The sequence below is a fragment of the Canis lupus genome, chromosome 11, assembly GCF_003254725.2.
Source record: "Canis lupus dingo isolate Sandy chromosome 11, ASM325472v2, whole genome shotgun sequence".
In the NCBI taxonomy this organism is placed as follows: domain Eukaryota; kingdom Metazoa; phylum Chordata; class Mammalia; order Carnivora; family Canidae; genus Canis; species Canis lupus.
The window spans coordinates 56608668-56626728 of NC_064253.1; the positions used below are offsets into that span (position 1 = coordinate 56608668).

General features: G+C 39.0%; 1 protein-coding gene across 12 annotated transcripts in view; it reads left to right on the forward strand.

Annotated features, from left to right (window-relative positions):
- Nucleotides 1–18061, forward strand: part of INVS (inversin) — a 156089-nt gene that overhangs the window by 92170 nt on the left and 45858 nt on the right. For all 12 annotated transcript variants that reach the window (XR_003130078.3, XR_007414096.1, XM_035697274.2 and 9 more), the window contains 4 exons: nt 5440–5595; nt 6058–6287; nt 10312–10418; nt 17837–18049. Coding sequence is in view for 10 of the 12 variants with exons in the window: in XM_035697274.2 (XP_035553167.1) it covers nt 5440–5595; nt 6058–6287; nt 10312–10418; nt 17837–18049 (706 nt within the window). In the remaining 2 variants the exon portion in view is untranslated. The remainder of the gene's footprint in view (nt 1–5439; nt 5596–6057; nt 6288–10311; nt 10419–17836; nt 18050–18061) is intronic.

Sequence of the window (18061 nt, forward strand, 5' to 3'; positions counted from 1 at the left end):
TCACATTAGATTTGCATCAAAAGCTCTCAGTAGATGCATCTTCCTATCTCTTTTTCTAATAAGAGAGCCTTTCAACTGTGCATTGGTTAATAAGAGAGATATGAATTTTTTAGCATTTGTTGTCAACTTGGAAGTCTACCTTGTGCACTGTATCCTAATTGCAAGTCAGAAAAAGAAAGGTCACACAATAGCACAACACAGAACAGAATAAAAACTCAGCTATGAGCTTCTCAGTGTTATGTTTTCTAATTTGTAGAAACATATAGTAGAGCCATTTGCACCTACCTGTAGTCCTGGATAAGATCTTTCTTGGTGGGGACGCCTAGGTGACTCAGTGGTTGAGCATCTGCCTTTGGCTGAGGGTGTGATCCTGGGTTCTGGGGATCAAGTCCTGCGTCAGGCTCCCCACGAAGAGCCTGCTTCTCCCTCTGCCTGTGTCTCTGCCTCTCTCTCTCTGTCTCTCATGAATAAATAAATAAAATCTTTAAAAAAAAAGGAAAAGAAAAAGGTCTTTCTTGGTCACCAAAACTACTGATGCAGCACTTGGTGGGGAGGGGGGATATACCTAATAATCTCCCTCCTTATACCTAAACCATCACCCCTTCTAAATTAATTTTTTAAGATTTTATTTAAGAAGAGAGAGAAGATAAGTGGAGAAAAGAGTAGAGGGAGAGAGAGGAGCAGACTCCCCACTGAGCAGGGAGTGCCATACGGCACTCGATCCCAGGATCCTGTGATATGACCTGAACTGAAGGCAGATGCTCAACAAACTGAGCCACCCAGGCACCTTAAATTATATTCTAAAGAGTTTTGGAGTAATATCAATTTTAATAAAGGCTTTAACTGTCAAAAGTATTTCTTTATCAAAGCTTCACAGTAGAGCTTAAGCTTCTTAAGAAAGGGTATAGCGCAGACATGTAGGACATTGGGTTTATAAATGGTCCGAACATTTCATTTTTTGTCAGACTTCTATTAGTAGGCAGCCTTTCACTTTATCACAAGCCTTGCTTTTAGTTTAACTTTTTCATGTATTTTAATAAAGTATGGCCAAGGATACTTCCATTCTTTTGACCAAAGGTGTCTTTTCTGATGTGCACCATGATTGGAGTTCAGACATAAATTCTTCTTAGACTCATTAATTCCCTGGCTCTTTTTCCTAAGATGATTTTATTATATGTCAGACATGCCTTCCTGACATTTCTCTGAAAGTGAGTTTCTCTCCATCATCCCTCTACAGGGTTCTTTTTCCTTCCCATGAAAAAAAGAGTTCTCATCAACAGCAACATACAGACATTTGGATCTTGATTCAAACAAACTATTAAAAAATTATAAAACCAAAAAAAATACTATGAAACTGTAAGGGAAGTATGGACACTTTCTGGATATTTGATATTACAGAATTTTTGTTCATGTGTTCTAGGTACAATAACGGGACTAGCCTTTCTTTGCAATGCCAGGGCCGGACTCTGCAGACCCCATTTCCCCATTGCCAGCAGATGCCCTGCTAGAATCCTCCCATAGGGAGCAGTAGGGGGACACTGGAAAGCTGGAAGACCCTGACCACACCTTCCTGTTGGTTTACTATTCTTGTTTGGGTTTCCTATTCCTGTTGGCATCATCTTGGTAGGGTCTTCTTCAGCACAGCAGTGATCACTTGTTCCAATGGCGACAGTTAATTTCCCTGTGCAGTTTTTCCAGCACTCGCTGTACCAGCCCCAGAGCACCCACCTCAGAGGCATGAGCAGCAGCCAAGCAGAGCCCCTGCTCAGAGGTTGGAGTTTCCCCCCACAGGGCTCCTCTTTGAGGCTTTGAAGTTTTAATAATTCCATCTTCTTTTTTTCGTCCCCTCAATCCTAGAATTGTTGGCTGTTTTCCACACGTACAACCTCTGTGAGACCTATTGTTCCTTTTTTGCTTTTTTAATTCTTCAATCCATAGCTAACAATTCTTTCTGTTGAACTCTCTCTGTGAAAGTATCTGGCAGGGTTTCTGTCTCCTAAATAGACACCTACTGATACTGTGGTCGTGCCTTTTAAAAGCATCGTTGTCTTTGAGATATACTTACCAAAATATTTACAAATGAAAGGATCTGAATCTAGAATTTTATTCAAAACTGTTAGAAGTGGGGACAATGGATGGCAGTTAGATGAAACAGGACCAGCCATCTACTGATCATCCTTGAAGGTAGGTAATGGCTATATTAAGTTCACTAAGTTGTTGTTGTCTTTTGAATACACTTGAAATTTCCATTAACAAAAAGTTAAATAAAAAACTTTAGGGCTCCTATGTAAATTTATGATCCCTTCTAAGAGAGGGCAACAATAGTTAAATCTAAAGTTATTTTAAAGTACTGTAAATGCAAATAGTCAGAAATTGGGAATTTCATTTAACAAGATCATTAAGTCTATCTTTTGCTTAATTGGGACTTTGTGGTAGGTTTTTTTTTTTTTTTTGACATTGACATTTATCTAAGCAGTATTTATTGCATACTGATACCCCACATCACAGAATTGTAGAATTTCAATATTAGAAGCTACCTCAAAATTAAATCTGGTCCAGCGTTTTCCAGACCGTATTTTTGAAAACAACAGGTTTCTATAGAGTGTTGAAATGTTGCCAAGGGGAGCGGGTACTTCAGTGGGTAACCCCTTCACCCCTGCTTTAGTCAGAACCACTCAACTCTTATCTGTTTTATGTGTTGAGTGTTTTCTAAAACTTCATTTGAGGCCAGATGTATTCTTATGCTCTTCAAATGTGAATCAAGTCACCAAACCATCATAGATATCGCACCCTTCATCTGCCTTATACCATTCTCATGAGCGGCCTGTCAGCTCCAATATGAAAAACCCACTACTTCCATCTGAACCTAAGTCCGTTCTTCCTTATACCAAGCCCAGATTCGTCAAAGTGGATGTCCCACTCTGTACTGTCTTCCACATGGCAGCACTTCAGATATTCGAAGTCTCTCACACTCTTTGAATCTTGTCTGGGCCAAACTAACATTCAGCCATGCAGATCAGGGTCCTCAAACCCAAGTGCATGTAAGCATTGTGAGGGTGTTTGTCTAGGGACAGATGCCCAGACTACAGAGACAGGAATGCTATGTTGGATCCTGTACATCTTATTGACTCGCCCTCTAAAATAGCTTCTAAACCTTTCTGCTTCTCTCCATCTCCGGTCCTGCCACCCTCCTTAAAGCCAGTAGCATCTTTTACTGAGACTCCTACAAAAGTTTTAGCTGGTCTCCCTGCTTATTTTCTATTTTTTAAAAAAGATTTTATTCATTTATTCATGAGAGACCGAGAGAGAGAGAGAGAGAGAGAGAGAGAGAGAGAGGCAGAAACACAGGCAGAGGGAGAAGCAGGCTCCATGCAGGGAGCCCGACGCGGGACCCGATCCCAGGTCCCCAGGATCCTGCCCTGGGCTGAAGGCGACGCTAAACCGCCTAGCCACCGGGGCTGCCCTCCCTGCTTATTTTCTAACCCACTACAGTGCCTTCTCTTCCAAGCAGCTAGAGTGATCTGATTAAAGCACAAGTCAAATAACATCACTCACCTATTTGAAGTCCTTCAGTCTTCGTCAGTGGGACCTGGGTGACCCCTTAGGATCTGGCCTTCTCTACCTTTCCAACTTACTTCATTGCACTTCCTTAAGCACAAAGTCATTTCTGCCGTAGGGCTAGCTGTTCTCTTTGCCCAAACTACTCCTTCTCGAGATCTCTACATAGCTGTCTCTTTATGATTGCCATCACCACCGATTAAAATGGACTCCCAGTCACTCTGAGTATCAAGATATCTTTTGTTACTCCAATTATTACCATTCATCACCATCTAATACTTTCCTGTTTATTCAGTTTTTGTTTTGCTTCTCCCAACCTTATCTATCTTGTTCTCTGCCGAACACCCACGTTTACATTCATACCCAGCCCATAGGAGGTTCTCAACAAATGCCCAGGAATCTGCACTTTTATGGCATCCTGGGTTTGGTCCATGGATCACACTTTATGAAAGAAACATTATTCTAGGCATGACAGGGCCATGATACTTAGAAAGAGCTGGCCCAGGCCTCTAGACAGTTATGTTGGCAAACTCAGAATTTAAAGAGTGATGTATTTTTTTAAAGATTTTTTACTTATTTGTTCATGAGAGACACAGAGAGATAGGCAGAAACATAGAAGGCTGATGGGTACCATAGGGATGTACCAGAAATCTTGGGATTCTTGGGATATCACTTCAGAGTTCGCAACAGCAAAAGCAAAGGGATTCTTTGCATTGTCAGAGTCTTTACTTTTATTTTAAAGATTTTGTTTATTTATTCATGAGACTCAGAGAGAGAGGCAGAGACACAGGCAGAGGGAGAAGCAGGCTCCCCATGGGAAGCCTGATGTGGGACTTGATCCCAAGACCCCGAGATCACGACCTGAACCAAAGGCAGATGCTCAACCCATGAGTCACCCACGTGTCCCTAAAGAGTGATGTATTTAAACAGAAGTTAAAGAGTAATCCAGAGTAATGGCATAAGTCAAGCATTGGTGTGGAGTAACATAGGCTCAGGTCAGTATAACCTGAAACCCACATAGAGTCAAAATTACTCTTTCAAACCCCATACAAAGGCACCAGAGAAGAGACCACATTCCGTCTCAGATTTTTTTCTCCAATGTTGAAACAAATTGCTGTTTCTTAAATTGGGCCCCGAGGAAATGAGTGGCTTGCATTTGGAGCCATGTTGTATGGAAAATGCACTCGCTGCAGTGGGATGTGTGTACCCTCAGTACCACATGGGTACACAGACCTACGGCAGGAATAGCACGGCTAAGCAGCTGAAGGGCCGGTAGATTGACACTTCTCGTCACACCAACCCTCGGGCATATGCTTATCGAGTGGGTTGGTGGGCAGAATTGGCTGTGTCACTTAAATCATTCCTCTTTGTCATTTTTTGTTCCCTTATCCTCTTAGAGGGAGGAAAAGATAATAAAGTTGTAACCGAGGAAAGGAAAGCATTTCAGACCATCAGGAGGAAAGGAAGAAACAGTGAGATGAGAAAGGTGGAAGGAAAGGGGAAAGGTGTGAGTAGCAACTATGACTAGAAAGGAAGACTGAGGGACACCTGGGTGGCTCAGTCGGGTAAGCATCTGCCTTCGGCTCAGGTCAGGAGCCCAGGGTCCTGGGATTGGGCCCCCATCAGGCTCCCTGCTCAGGGGGGAAGCCTGCTTCTCCCTCCCTTTGCTGCTCCCCCCACTCGTGCTCTCTCCCTAATAAATAATTAAAATCTTAAAAAAAATAGACTGAAATATCTAGAAGTGAACAATAGAGAATCCTTAAGATTAAATTGCATTTAGCCAAAATGACGAGGACATCAGAAGAGGAAAAGGCACAGTTAGAATAAGAAGAAGGTGAAGTTGTTATCAAAGAGTCCTTGCGTTCTTTCGCTCCCTTTCAGCTTTACATGCTGCTGCCCTTTCTGGCCATGTCAGCACTGTGAAATTATTGTTGGAAAATAACGCTCAAGTAGATGCCACTGATGTCATGAAGCACACTCCACTTTTCCGAGCCTGTGAGATGGGACACAAAGATGTGATTCAGACACTTATTAAAGGTTGGTTATTAAGAGTGGCTCTAGCAAGTCACTCTCCCAAGGTAGGCATTCTTGCGGGCACCGTTTGAAACCAGCTTACATAGCAGAGGGCTGCCTGGGTGGAAGGATGGAGGGAAAAGTGGTGTTTCCACCCCCTACACACACCTGCTGTGTGTGTGTCTGTGTGTGTTTGTGTGTGTAAACCTGCTGTCCACTAGGAGCTTCACCTGTTGGCAGTTGTGTGATTTTGGAAAAGCCACTTCACCTGCCCAATCCTCAGTTTCATTTTGTATAAAAGAAAAATGACCCTGGCCCTGACCAACTTATGGGCTCATTGTAAAAATCTGAAGTAGGTAATATATACAGATGCAGTGTGCTAAGAGGAAAGCATTTAAGGGACTGTTGTTACATTTTTCAGACTTCTATTCTTTTTGATCAGCGCTCTCTCTATTGGACATTTTCATGATATGTTTGCTTTTTCAGGTGGAGCGAGAGTAGATTTAGTTGATCAAGACGGACACTCCCTTCTACATTGGGCAGCACTAGGAGGAAATGCTGATGTTTGCCAGATATTGATAGAAAATAAGATCAATCCAAACGTGCAAGATTATGCAGGACGAACCCCTCTGCAGTGTGCTGCATACGGCGGCTACATCAACTGCATGGCAGTGCTCATGGAAAATAATGCAGACCCCAACATTCAAGACAAAGAGGTAGAAATTCTAAGTCTTTTTTATGTTGTTTGCTACTGGGTGTTTGGAGTATTTCTTTTTCATTAACTAAAATAAAGCAAAACAACATTTTGCCAAATAAAGGGATCACTTACAAACTTATAAGCTGAAAACGAGTTTTATTTTTCTCTATTTTCCTTCTAGTTCTTGTCCATATATCCATATACACTATAACAAAGTCATAATACAGAATGGGACTAATTTTATAACTATGACATGTGTATGTATGTGTATACATATGCATATATAATATTTCACAAACCACATTTTGCCTTGTTCACTTAAAATTATCACTAGTATTTTCTCATTTGGTGTATAACCTTCTGCATAATCGTAGATGCTGAGTATTCCAAGGTTCTAGGAACTTTATGTTGAATGACTCATCCAATCCTCACAGCAGCTCCTAAAGGAGTTGCAGTTATTATTCGTATTTATAGGGAAGAAAAGTGAAATTCCTGGAGCTTACCCAACTACACTACAAGGTGACAACAGGGTCTGGGTTGTTGTGGGGAGTCAGGGTCCAAACACTGCCTGTAACCCCAATTTTAGAATTAAGTAACTTCCTATCGCTGGGTACTTTTTTGTTATTACAGATCATGTTTCATTAATCATTGTTGTGCATTTAACTTTTCTTATTGTTTCCTTAGAATAATTTCCCCTGAGATTATTTATTATTGGTATATGAATGTGATTGGGCTCTGATATATACTGTTGACATGATTTTTAAAAAGATTCTATTTATTTATTTATTTATTTATTTATTTATTTATTTATTTGAGAGAGTATGCATGCACATGAGCAGGAGGAGGGGCAGAGGGAGAGGGAGAGAGAGAAGCAGACTCCCCACTGAGCACAAAGCCTGATGAGATGAGGGGGAGCTCCATCTCAGGACCCTGAGATCATGACCTGAACCAAAATCAAGAGTCAGTCGCTCCACCATCTGAGCCACCCAGGCGCCCCCATCCAACTGATTTCTAAACTATGTGGGTTAATATCCACTTCCTCAGCTATGTAGTACTGTATTGACTTCTCTCAGTTTAACCAGTATTGACTTTTGTTGCTACTATAATTACATTAAGTCTTCAAAAATACTAGCATATTATGTTTTCCAAGCCAGAAAATATATTTTCTATTAATTCATTCAATAAATATTTATCAAGATTGTTCCTATATGTAAAAGTAACATAATGAAAAACATGTAAAATATGGTCCTTGTACATATGTTACTAGAAATGAATCTTTTGTAATCTGTAGTACCTTTTACTTTTTTTTTTTTACAGTTTCTTACAGAAGCTGGCTTACTAAGCTGACTTACAGAAGTAGCTTACTAAGCTCCTTTCCAGTTCTATTTAGTTTTTATGTATACTGTTTTGGATTATCTGCTATAAATATCATTTCATTTGTGAATAGTATGCCTTATTGAACTAATAACTCCAATACAATGTCGAATAGAATTGATAATAGTTGACATCCTTAATTCATTCTGGCTTCTCAAAGGGAAAGCTTTAAATATTTCCCCATTGAATATGATATTTGCTATAGGTAGAGATATTTCTAGCTACTGAGAATTGAGTTTGTTTATTCACAATTAGCTGTTTTTGTCAGATACTATTTCTGTATCTTTTAACATGATCACATGATTTTTCACCTCTTTGCTCTTGATATGGTGAGTTAAAAAGAATCAGGAAGTAGTTCCTCTTATTCTCCTAAAGAATGTGTGTGGTATTGATACTACATTTTTCTTAAATGTTCGGAAGAAAAAAAAATGTTCGGAAGAATTCCCTGGTGAAGACATCTGGTCTAGGGATATCCTCTGTGTAAAAAGTATTAAAAACTGATTCAGTATCACTTATAATTACAAGACCATTCAGATTTCTAATTATTTTTTCCGTTTTGGTAAATTACATTTTTTGAGAAACATATCCATTTTATTAACATAGCAAATGTATTTGCATAAAGTTGGTCATATAATTTATTACCTTTTTTATGACTGTTGGACATATAGTCATTTCCTCTTATTCATTTCATATATTGGTAATGTGTATCATCTCTTTTATTTTTTTTATTTATTTTATTTTTTATTTATGATAGTCACACAGAGAGAGAGAGAGAGAGGCAGAGACATAGGCAGAGGGAGAAGCAGGCTCCATGCACCGGGAGCCCGACGTGGGATTCGATCCCGGGTCTCCAGGATCGCGCCCTGGGCCAAAGGCAGGCGCCAAACCGCTGTGCCACCCAGGGATCCCTCTTTTCTTTTTAAAAATATTTTTCATCTTGTTCATCTTTTCAAAGGAATAACTTCTTTGTTGATTTTCTATATTTTAAATTGTTTACTATTTCATTGGTGTTTACTGTTTATTATTTCCTGCCATCTACTTTCCTCAGGTTTGATTTACCAATTTTTTTAAAGATTCTTTTGATAAAAGTTTAAATCATTGATTTTTTTCAGTATTCATTTCCAGTATATGTACTTAAGCATGCTTCTTCTAAGCACTGCTTTAACTTTATCCTAGAAGTTTAGGTAAGCTCTACCATCACTATAATTCAGCTCAAACATTTTCTAGTTTCTATTTAGATTTGTTATTTGACCCATAGATTATTTAGCTGTATATTGTTTAATTTCCAGGCATTTGGGCATTTGCTCATTATCTTTTGGTTAATGGTTATATCGGTTTCCTCTTGCTGTGATAACAAATTACCACAAACTTAGTAGTTTAGAACAACACAAATTTATTATCTTACTGTTCTGGATGTTAAAAGTCCAAAATGGGACTTAATGAGCTAAAAATCAGGGTGTTGGCAAGACTACATTCCTTTTGGAGACTCTAGGGGAGAATCTCTTTCTTTCATTTTTCCAGCTTCTAGATACTGCCTTCATTCCCTGGCTTGTGGCCCCATTCCCCCATCTTGAAAGCTAGCAGTGACTGCCTGAGTCTTTCACATTACTCTGACACTTGCCTCCCTGCCTCCTTCCTTTCCTTAAAAGGACCCTTCTGATTACACTGGGCCTGTTCAGATAATCCAGAATAATCTCCCCATCTCAGGTTGCTGATTAGCACCCTTAATTCCATCTACAATCTTTATTTACCCTTTCCAGTAACATAAAAGAGTTACAGATTCCAGAGATTAGGATGTAAACATTTTAGCAAAGGCATGCATTTATTCTGTCTACCACACTGATTTGTAACTTTACTGTGGTCAGAAAACAGAATAACAGTTATTTTATTTTATTTCAGAATTATTTTAATCCTTCAAAGTCCTTTGAGGCTTTCTTTGTGACCCAGTATATATGAATTGCTTTTGGAAATGTTTTATGTACACTCGAAAAGAATGCCAATTGTGTCATTAGTTGGATGCAGCGTTTTATATGTATCACTTGGTTCAAAGTTTTTTACTGTGTTGTTCAGGTCTTCTGTATCTTTACTCTCGTTTTATTTATTTGTTCTATGACCTATTATAAAAGATGGGTTAAAAATCTCTCACTGTGATTATGAATTTGACCATATCTCCTTTTAATTTTGTCATTTTTTGTTCTATATGTTAAAAGCTGTGTTATTAGATGCATACAGATTTAGGATTATTACATTTTCCTCTTTGACCCCTTTAAAACTGTGAAATATCTATCTTGTATTTCTAGTAATGCTTCATGCCTTCTTTATCTTTCATAATATCGATTTTTTTTGAGAATACAGGCCATTTATTTTGTAGAATCTCACTCAGTTTGAGTTTGCCTTATGATTCCTCATAATTCAGTTTAAGTTTTACATTTTTGGTTGGAATATTATACAAGTGATATTGAATCCTTCTCAGGGTATTACCTCTGGAAACACATGATGCCTCTTTACATGATATTAATTTTGATCACTTACTTAAGATACCATCCATTTTCTCCCTTTTTATAATTAGGTAATTTGGGAGAATTGTTTCTATTTTTTAGTTAGCATAAATAACTATGTGTCCAAAAATACCTACTCCAGATATATCTGATTTTTGTTCATGCTTATAGGGAAGAACAGCTTTGCACTGGTCCTGTAACAACGGATACCTCGATGCCATTAAATTACTACTAGACTTTGCTGCTTTTCCTAATCAGATGGAAAACAATGAAGAAAGGTAAGCTATTGATAAAAAGAAAATAAGAAAGTATTGTTGTCCAACTCACCTCCTTTCTGCTACATTAAAAAATCTCAAGTTGAGATACTCGTTCAAAAGTACTAAGTATACTCATAAGGAAATGCTACACTAAGAAATCCTAAACCAGAAGAAAAGAGCAAAATTTCCATCTAGTGTTGATTTAGAATCATGGGATTTTTAAAGTTGTTCAGAACTTTAGGTTTACCTCTGGCAAGCTCACAAATTACAAATAGAGAAACATGTTCTTCTGGCTTGTGGCTGGCAAAACCTCAGGGGAGGCTAGACTGACCAGTCCTAGGAATGTGTCATATGTCCAGGACATTTCTCTTGATGAACAGGGTAATACTAGTTAGTGGACAGAGGTGCCACCATGTGGCATGAAAAACTAAGGAAAATGTGAGATGATTGAATAATATAAGAGCGAGGCTGGAGTTACACCCCAGGGCCCAGGCCAAATAAAGAGGGCCAGACACGGTGTGAATTCTAAACAGGAGAGATTCTTGGCAGTCTTGGATCTAAGAAGATTCTGATCATCTGTAGGTGACAACCAAGTTTGTGATAAGACTTCCACACCTGAGCTCCACCCATCTGGGTCCATGCTTTGCTTGTCGTTCATGGATGCTATAACTGCAGTGGCTCCTGCTATGACCCCATGTCACCCCTCATAGCCATCACCAGTTCTTTCAGGAGACAGTTGACATTGTGGAGAAGGAAGGACTGTGTCTAGGCCACCTGTCTCAGGAAACCCACTCCTTCTTTCTGGGGGAACCCTTCATCTCTCCCATTTCTTTCAGAACCACTCCCCATTAATGATGGCCTCCACCCGTTATTTTCCATTTTACTTATTTTCTGAGGTTTGTTTCTTCTTCCTATAAAGCTCATCTTCTCTTGGAGTGTCTGCATTGCCCCATTTCTTCTTACTCATGGTTTGTGCCTTTGCAGTCTGACTTCCATCCTCACATTGACACTGAAACCATGTTGAATGGTCACTGACAGACTCACTGATAAATCCTATGTTGGTCCCTCTGTCTACTCGCACTGGCCTGTCTGCATTCACCTGGTTCTGTTGACCCCTCTTCTTTACCTTACTGAGACTGTATCTTATCTAAGCTTCTGTGACAGTGTATTTTCCTGATTCTCTGCCAGTCGTGTCTGCTCCTCCATTTTTTTTTTTTTTTTTTTGCTTCCTTTTCTATTTTTTATTTTTTAAATATAGACACTCTTCAGGGACTGGGTCTTTTCTCTCAGCGCACCTCTTTGGCTCTCTGACCTACCATCAAGGCTTCGGTAGTCACCTGGGTGCTGGTGAGTTCTAAATCTGTCCCTCAGACCCAATATCTCCTGGGTTACTGCTGTCATCTCCTCTTCAGTACCAACACCATCCTCTAAATCTTGCCCTCTCCGCCTTGTTCTGGGGGCTGTCGCAATGCCTTCTCGCTGTTTTCTCCCCTTTGAACTATCATTCAGTTCATCTGCTTTCAAAGTAGCCTCCCTAAACCGTATTTCTAATGCAATTGTTAATCATGTCCTGCCTCCATTCAAATGCAATCTCATCTAAGAAGATAGTTTTGATCCCAGAGGCATGTGTTCCAAATGATGTTCTCCCCTACAGTGTGAATTTGTAGATCACTTAGCACATTTCACTTTATATTATAATTTTATGTGATCTGTCTGCCATGTTAGTGGAGAACTCCTGAAGATCATTGTCATCCCTGTGTTGCTCACAGTGCTTCTCAGGAAGTAAATGCTCAGTAAATAACTGTTGTATCATTAGGTTCGTGCTTTCAGGGTCCCAGTAGCATCCCCTGCTAAGTACCTGCATTAGAAACTTCTGGAATTCTTTGAGTGTGTAATTAGATAAATCTGACTAGTATGTCTTACTTTGAGAGGGGTTATGTAAAGAACTCACTCTATTATATTCAAATGACAACTTTAAAATCAAAAAGACTCAAAGATATAGGGGTTTGGACATTTAAGGAAGGTGGAAAGCCAAGCAGAATCCTCAAGGCTGAGGTTTTGACATTAAAGCAGATATGTGAGAGAACAGAAGTTTTCTCTCTTTGAAACCCTAAAAAAAGGGTGGGGGGAGGTTAAGAATCCTAAGAATTAGTGGTGATTTATTTCTATTATGAAGGATTTAATCTGTAACAGTATTTACTGTCTAATTGCTATTTTCTTAGGAAAAAAAAAAATAGACATTGGGCAGCCCAGGTGGCTCGGCGGTTTGGCCCTGCCTTTGGCCTGGGGCGTAATCCTGGAGATCCAGGAGTCCCACGTCGGGCTCCCTGCATGAAGCCTGCTTCTCCCTCTGCCTGTGTCCCTGCCTCTCTCTCTCTCTCTCTCTCTCTCTCATTTTGTGTCTCTCATGAATAATTAAATAAAATCTTAAAAAAAAATTTTTTTTAAATAACATTGACTTTTGTAATTCAATTCCCATTTTTATGGTAAGACTTGAATTTCAGGCCTAAGGAAGAGTGGGAATTAAGGTGCTTACTGCCTCCTAGAGTAAACATATGTTAATTACAGACCAACAGACCCCAGGAAAAATCACCCTAACTGTACTTGCCAGTCTATAGATGAAGATGGGCAGTGGCAATATCCCAGTCTCCTCTGATGTTTCATTGGCAATGCACCTTGATGTACAAATGTCAGAACCTGGCACTGCCTTTTATGTTTATTGACATTCCAGTTTAGGCATTCCACTCATCCCTTCAGACCATTCCTGCATGGCAAGTCCAATTGTATCTTGCATCTTGTCTTTATCTACATTGTTTCTTGACTGGTTACCATCAATGTAGTGCTAATTTTTACTTCTCATGCATTGACACCAACCACTTGATGTGTACCGTATAGACATAATTTTTGCCAGCTACTGCTGGCTTCTAGTCAATAACTATCTGACAACCACGACTCCAACATCGATGGGAATATTCACAGCACTTGAATGTCTCTAAATTGAATTTGGGGTGCAAAAAGTTTCAGGAGTAATAATTACAATATGGTCAATGCTGAAACACTAGGGCATAGACTTTAGTCTTAAAATCTTTCTATATATTTGGACTGTGTTTCCCTGAATCAAAAATTGATGAAGAATCCTAATTTGAATAAGCCAATTATAAGAGAGACATTTTTGAGAAAATTGGGGAAGTTTGTATTTGGAGTGGGTACTAGATTTTGCTAAGGAATCCCTGTTAATTTTGCTAATACCATAATGACATTGTGCTTATGTCCATATTATTTACTGAAGAATACTCAAATGCAAAGAGATTAAATGATAGGAGTTCTAGAATTTGCTTTAAAACAGTTCAGGAAAAATAATAAGGAAGGGGTTAGAGGAAGCAAATGTAGCAGAAATGTTGCCACTTGTTAAATTTGTGTAGTGAGCATATAAGTGCTTATTATGCCAGTCTCTCTACTTTTGTTTATGCTTACAAAGTTTCTTATAATAAAAATACAACTTTTCCATGATCAAGATATTTAAAATACTTGAAATTGCAATTTTCCGTCCACAAGCAGCCTGAGAGTTCTGGTAAAATTAGAGGTTAGGCCTTCCTTTCATAAACCAGACTTCGATAATCCTGCTTGTATAATCTGTGAAAGATACTCTGTATGAGTAATTATAGAAAAGATGATCAAGCTTGCTAAATACATATGTTATTTGTACATTGATCTGAGAAGCGGTTTCATTCTTTTTTTAAAAGACTGATTGATTTGAGAGAGCACAAACATGAAAATAAGAGAAAAAGAGAGTACGCACAGGGGGAGTGGGAGAAGCAGACTCCCCACTGAGTAGGAAGCCCAATGTGAGGCTTGATCCCAGGACCCTGAGATCACTACCTGAGTCAAAGGCAGACGCCTAACTGACTGAGCCACCCAGGCACCCCACAGCTTTGTTCTGTAGGAGATTTATTTTCAAGAACTGATAGCTGTGCTATGGAAGGAACAGGGAGTCATCCAGTCTTAGTTCAGGTGTGGGTTCTGCAGGGAACTAGTTAGGGAACTTCAGCAAGTTGCTTAATCTTTCTGGATCTGTTTACATATTTATAAAAGGAAGGTGATAGGATAAAATTCCTCTAAAATTCCATTTAGCTCTAATATCATGGAGTTCTGTGGCTCTGATCATTTTTTACATTGAGGAGAGTACAGTCATGAAGGCATTTTAGAATATATAGTGATTACATTTATCTTGATCACTCTATCACTATATTGTACACCTACCTGAAACTAATTTAGCACTGTATATTAACTATACCGGAATTAAAAAATTTTTTAAAGATTTTATTTATTTATTCTTGAGAGACAGAGAGAGAGGAAGGCAGAGACACAGGCAGAGGGAGGAGCAGGCTCCATGCAGGGAGCCTGATGTGGGACTCGATCCCGGAACTCCAGGATCACATCCTGGGCTGAAGGCAGGCGCTAAACCACTGAGCCACCCTGGAATTAAAATTTTTAAAAATAAGAAAAGTTTTTAAAAATAAAATATATAGTGAAAAATTTTAAAGTTCTTCTGAACTTATAAGATGCCATCTACTTATAAATATCATTTTAAAGTTTATGGAGGCACCTCTACTTTATGGCCTTCTGGTCCCTGGACAGTAGAGACAAATCAAGATGTCCTAAAATGAAAGTTTCTTAATTTTAGCATTTGGGATTTCTTTCTGAATTCAGTTTCCTTCCAGAAGTGACCAAACCACCTTTGCTTATATGAAAAATTTTCTCCTTTTATGTCTGACTGTAACTGTCAGGTGAGTTTTGAAGAGAGAAAATTTCTATAATCACTGGATGATTTTTTTGTGTCTAATCATGCATCCATATAATCATCAGTGTTTCCACTTCATAAATCAGCTGATTATTTCTTCCTAACACCTCTGATTGCATTGGATTAGTAACAGCCACCCAGAGAGGAATCAGATCAGTGGCAGTCATTAGTGGTCATAACTACTAGTTTGGGTCCTGTGGCAATGATATTGATGATGCACAACCGTGGTATCACAAACCCTGCTGCAAGTGCATGTCCTATAATAAGAACGACAATAGCTGACATTTATTAATTGCTTCTTTTATGCCAGGCACAGTGATATCTTCTTTGTATTTATTATTTCCTTTTTCTCCTCAAGCCAAGTCTGTAATGAGGAAAGCTAGGTTGGTTAAGAAGTGACAGCATTACCATTGTTGGAAGGTACAATTGGCTTGTTGGTTTTTGTTGTTTTTTTTTTACTTCAATTTTTATATTTTTTGCACTCTTTGAATTCTTTAAATATGTGTCATTATTACAAAGTAATCTTTTTAAAAAATAACACCTGCTGAGATAATAACAGTGGTTAATTCTCAGGGTGGGAATACAGATGACCGCTGTGTTATTCTATGTATTTATCTGATTAGTTTATATTTCTAAAAATAGAAAAGGTATATTGTAAGAAAAGAATTTACCTAAAATTATACATCTAGAAGGTAGCCAGTTGAGATTCAAATATATAACCATTTGCCAATACAACTCATCTTTTCTAAATAATATATTTGTCAAAAAGGTATGCACAGTGTAAACAATTTAAAAGGCATGAAAACGAAATGTCCCTCCCACCCCTGCCTTTGAGACAACCAGCGTCCTCCCCAGGGATGTCACTATCACGAGTTTCTTGGTAAACTTCTAGAGATATATTTTACGTGAGATAAGCATATGGGGATATGTTCTTTTTTATACAAATGGAGCATCCCTTAATATTGCTCTGTTTTTAAAAGAAGATTTATTTTATTTATTTTAAAGAGAAAGAGTCTCAAGCAGACTGTGCCGAGCACAGAGCCCAATGTGGGACTAAGTCTCATGAACCTAAGATCATGACCTGAGCTAAAACCAAGAGTTGGACACCTAACTGACTATGCCACTGAAACGCCCCAATACTGTTCTGTTTCTTAATTTTTTTTTCTTTCCCTTCATTTAACAAGACATCCTGGACTTTATTCCTTATTTATCCATATGCCAGAGCACAGCTGTGGCTGCATTATACGGATGCCTGCATCACACGAATGGCCCATACTTATTGCAAGAGGTGTTCCATTGATGGATACTGAGGTTGTCTCCACTCTTGGACTATTTCAAACTGTGCTTCTGTGAATACCCTTGTAAAGAAAGCATCTCACACACAAGAGCAAGTCTGTGGGATATATGCCTGCAAGGGACATGTCAAAGGGCAGATGCATGAGTAATTTTGATAGATAATGCCAAATTGTTCTTTCTAAAGATTAAAGTAGCACATAGAGAGCTAGTCTCTGCATCCTTGCCAGCACAGTGTGTTATTAAACTTTCTGATCCTCATTAATCTGATCATTAAAGTACTCTCCCTGTTAGTCTTAATCTGTATTTCTCTCAAATGAGTAAGATTGAACATATTTCTATATATTTAGAAGCCATTAGTATTTTCTATTCTGGGGACTTTTATCTTTGTTTTTGGTATTTTTTGCCCTACAGAATTTTGTCATTTTTATGTAGATGGATTTATCAATCTTCTCTAATGGTTTTGAGTTTTGGATCATTTTTATTAGAAGAGACCTTCCCCGGATCCCTGGGTGGCTCAGCGGTTTAGTGCCTGTCTTTGGCCCAGGGAGTGATCCTGGAGTCCCGGGATCGAGTCCCACGTCGGGCTCCTGGCATGGAGCCTGCTTCTCCCTCTGCCTGTGTCTCTGCCTCTCTCTCTCTCTCTCTCTCTCTCTCTTTCTCTCTCTATCATGAATAAATAAATAAAATCTTAAAAAAAAAAGAAGAGACCTTCCCATTCCAATTTTTAAAAATCTTCCATAGTTTCTTCTAGTACTTCCATGGTTTCTTTTTCTCTTTTTAGGTCTTTGCTTCATCCAGAACTCCTTTTGGTGTAAAATGTGATATAAGAATCTCTTTTTTCCAGATGGCTATGCCATTGTCCCAACACTACTTAATAAGCCATGCTTTCTGACTTAAAGGGCCATCCTTATCATATACTAAATCTCTTGGTTTGGAGATGTATTTTTTCTTCATAAGCATAAACCATCAGTAGCTATGGGCTTAAACTTATGAATCTCACAGGATACTATCCACAGTACTTTTTAGATAGGCATGGGGTATTATTTGGCACATAGGGGAGAAGAAAAGTGATCACGTGTTCCTGCAGCCCCCAGTTTATGAGCCAGCAAGTGAAACTCAGGAATCATCATGATCAGTGACACAAAGCACCTAACTCCAGCTCTACCCTTGTTTTGTGCCCTCAGAGGAAAAAGGAACAGCCCTGGAGTACTGAAGATAGCCTTGCCTGAGAAACAGTCCACATCTCAGAATGAGATTTCCTTCTGCTGCACACAATACTGCCAGTTTAACTATACCTCAAATTACATTCCAACGCTTAAAAAAAAATACCTTCCTGCTTCAGGTACACTCCCCTTGACTATGCTTTGCTTGGTGAGCGCCATGAAGTGATCCAGTTCATGTTGGAGCACGGTGCCCTGTCCATCGCAGCCATACAGGACATCGCCGCCTTCAAAATCCAGGCCGTCTACAAAGGGTACAAGGTCAGAAAGGCTTTTCGAGACCGGAAAAATCTCCTCATGAAGCATGAACAGTTGAGAAAAGATGCTGCTGCCAAGTAAGTCCAGGC